At 46.1% G+C, this 3,077-nt stretch overlaps 1 protein-coding gene across 1 annotated transcript in view; it reads right to left on the reverse strand.

Annotated features, from left to right (window-relative positions):
- Positions 1-2,308, reverse strand: part of lox (lysyl oxidase) — a 12,924-nt gene extending 10,616 nt beyond the window's left edge. The window contains exon 1 of the mRNA XM_079561269.1: positions 2,028-2,308. Coding sequence (XP_079417395.1) covers positions 2,028-2,163 — 136 coding nt within the window. The 5' untranslated portion in view covers positions 2,164-2,308. The remainder of the gene's footprint in view (positions 1-2,027) is intronic.
- Positions 2,309-3,077: the final 769 nt, after the last annotated feature.

The following is a 3,077-nucleotide window of genomic DNA, read 5'->3' on the forward strand; positions in this document are numbered from 1 at the left end:
GGATGGATAGATAGAAGGATGGAAGGATGGAAGGATGGAAGGATGGATGGATGGATGGATGGATAGATAGAAGGATGGAAGGATGGATGGAGGGATAGATAGAAGGATGGAAGGATGGATGGAGGGATAGATGGAAGGATGGATGGATAGATGGAAGGATGGATGGATGGATGGATGGATAGATAGAAGGATGGAAGGATGGATGGATGGATAGATAGAAGGATGGAAGGATGGATGGATGGATGGATGGATGGATAGAAGGATGGATAGATAGAAGGATGGAAGGATGGATGGATGGATGGATGGATGGATAGAAGGATGGATAGATAGAAGGATGGAAGGATGGATGGATGGAAGGATGGATGGATGGATGGACGGACGGATGGAAAAATCACCACTCTCTCAGCCTTCACTGAAAGCTCCAGTGTCTGAGTGAAACACTTGGAACGCGGGGTCTTTTCGGTGGACTTCAGCACTTTGTAGTAAAATACACACGAGCACCTGTCACTGCCTTTGCCTCTCACGAGCCTGTAATATCATTTTAGAAATGCCATGGCGCTCCGTCCTGCCACATTTGCACAGATACAGACAGGTCAGGAACCTGCCACCTTCCTGCTGCGGGGCATGAGTGCCTAACTGCAATCATTTGTCATAACATAACAACGATCATCAGTAAAAAGCGCGCACCCCTTCGCCTCAGGACCACGGCATCAAAGGGAGGTGGTTGTGTGAGGTGCCGTCTGTAGCAGAGGCTTCAGTTGAAACGATGGAGACGACGCAGTGAAAAGTTACAGCACTTTCTCTGATGTTTCCTCCGGCGCCGTTTCCACATAAACCTTCAGAAGTTTTACACTCAGCACCTGCTCCCAATCACACACACCTCTGCTGTCGCTAATGTGGAACTATTAGAACATCGATTTACTGTGGTGATCGCCAACAGGCGGCCCGCGGGCCAGATCAGGCCATCGGACCGTCTCAGAAGATTCTGTTGAGCTTGACTTTAGTGACAGCAGTTTGACCTGGGCTCAGAAACGATAATGATGCTCCAGCTCACATGTCTGTACAAATACTATTCATATGGAAGTTGTCAATATTATACTCACTACTGCCACCTCAGGTCTTACGTGTAACTGCAGTTTCTATATTAAGCTCGTGCATGACGGCACTTCTGGCCCGAAGTAACACCTTCTTGAGGGACAGTGCTGTATTTTAGAGGCAGTTGTGGTGAATATGTCTAAGCTCGGCATTGCTGGAGCAAGTAGCCAGCTAAATGTGGCCAATTATTACTTTAGCCTTTATAGAAATGTAGTAGAGTAAAAGTAAGTTCTCAACACAAATACTACAAAAGTGAAGTTCTGATCCTCAGAAAGTCTACATGAGGACAGTACTGAGGTATATTTACTTAAACACCTTGTATATACAGTATCCGTCCTGATTCTAGATAGTAATAGTGAACAGTTGAAAGCTTGGTGCTGGTTAGGGATGGGCGGATCGATACCAAAGTATTGATATATTGATACCAAACGGCTACTTTTTAAGTATCGATATTGGGCAAAAAGTATCGATACTAATTTGCATATGTAAAAGGAAGGCGGGGCAGCAATTATCAACACAAAAGGATGATTTATTTCTTTGTTCTGAGCCAAAACAGTCACAACAGCAAAGGATTAAACTGAGCCGGGCATATCATTCTGGTTTAGGTTCTGTTTGTCATTTAAGTATTCATTTAAAATGTTGTTTATGTATTTAATTTCACATTAACCTTGTTTAATTAACCAGTTAAAGTAATATCATTTTATTTGACCAATTAATTATATAAAACAACCAGTTTTAGAAATGTAAATTGATTGAAATACATTCACCCATATGAAATGACCAGTATCGGTATCGGTATCGGTATCGGTATCGGTATCGGTATCGGTATCGACAAAAAAGACCCCAAAAGTATCGGTATCGTATCGATTCCAAAAAATGTGGTATTGCCCATCCCTAGTGCTGGTGGTATAGTTGTAGTGTTGAAGTGGTACCGTGCTGGTGGTATCCGGTGCCGTAGCCGTGGCGCGGCGTGGCGCGGGCCCGCGGTCTGTAGTACGAGTTGTAGTAGTTGTACCAGGGGTAGTAGTTGGACTGCTTGTAGGGGTTGTAGGGGTCGTCTCCTGCCATGGCGTCTGCGTTGGCGAACTCCTCCGGCTCCTGCGGCCGCCGCCGACCCGCCGCCACACGGAGCTGTGCAGCGCCGCTCGACGCCGGGACGCGGCGGCTCACTTCGGTGGCGTTCCCGTTGGCACTGACGACCTCCACGCTCGGGACGTTCTGGTTGTTGGTGTTTTGGGTGGTGCGGGCGCGGGACGGCCGGTACTGAGCCCCGCGGCTGCGCAGGCTGAACACCTGCCCGTTGTGTTGCCAGGTCAGGTCGCTCTGAGCGCCGCCTACGGGCAGCAGCGAGGAGGCGCAGGCGAGGAGCAGCAGCAGGAGGTTCATGATGGGAGAAGGATCAGCGAGTGAAGAGGGAAGAGCGAGCGGAGGAGTGAGAGCGGAGAGAGGGGAGGCAGAAGTGAAGAGGAGAGACGGAGCGCTGCCGTTTGGACCAAAGGGAGGGGCCACAGCAGGAACCAGGAGTTAACTGTTTTAAGAGACGCACCAATGAGAATGTTTCTTAACCCCCGCCTTTACCAAGTGCAATGTCTCCAGTTCAGCTTTACCCAAATCTAAAAGATCACAGCCTATAGGCCAGAGTAAAGCCTCATTTGAAAGCTAAGACCTACAAAACAGAACTGCATTGTTGCCGTGTTTTTGACTTTTTTTTAAAATTGCTTTTTTGTTAGTTTCTGCCTCATTTTAATGGCTTATTGACACACATTGGTTTTGTTTTTGTTACTTTTTCAAAAAATGTTGTCACATTTCTCTCATTTATGTCATTTTTTCTAATTTCTGTCATTTTGTTACTTTTTTATCACATTTTTCATCATGTTTTTGTCACGGTTTTGTCACTTTTTTATCACATTTTTCATCATGTTTTTGTCACGGTTTTGTCACTTTTTCCATCACATTTTTTTTACTTTTTCGACATTTTTCTG

The sequence above is a fragment of the Gobius niger genome (genome assembly GCF_951799975.1).
Source record: "Gobius niger genome assembly, chromosome: 1".
Classification (NCBI taxonomy): domain Eukaryota; kingdom Metazoa; phylum Chordata; class Actinopteri; order Gobiiformes; family Gobiidae; genus Gobius; species Gobius niger.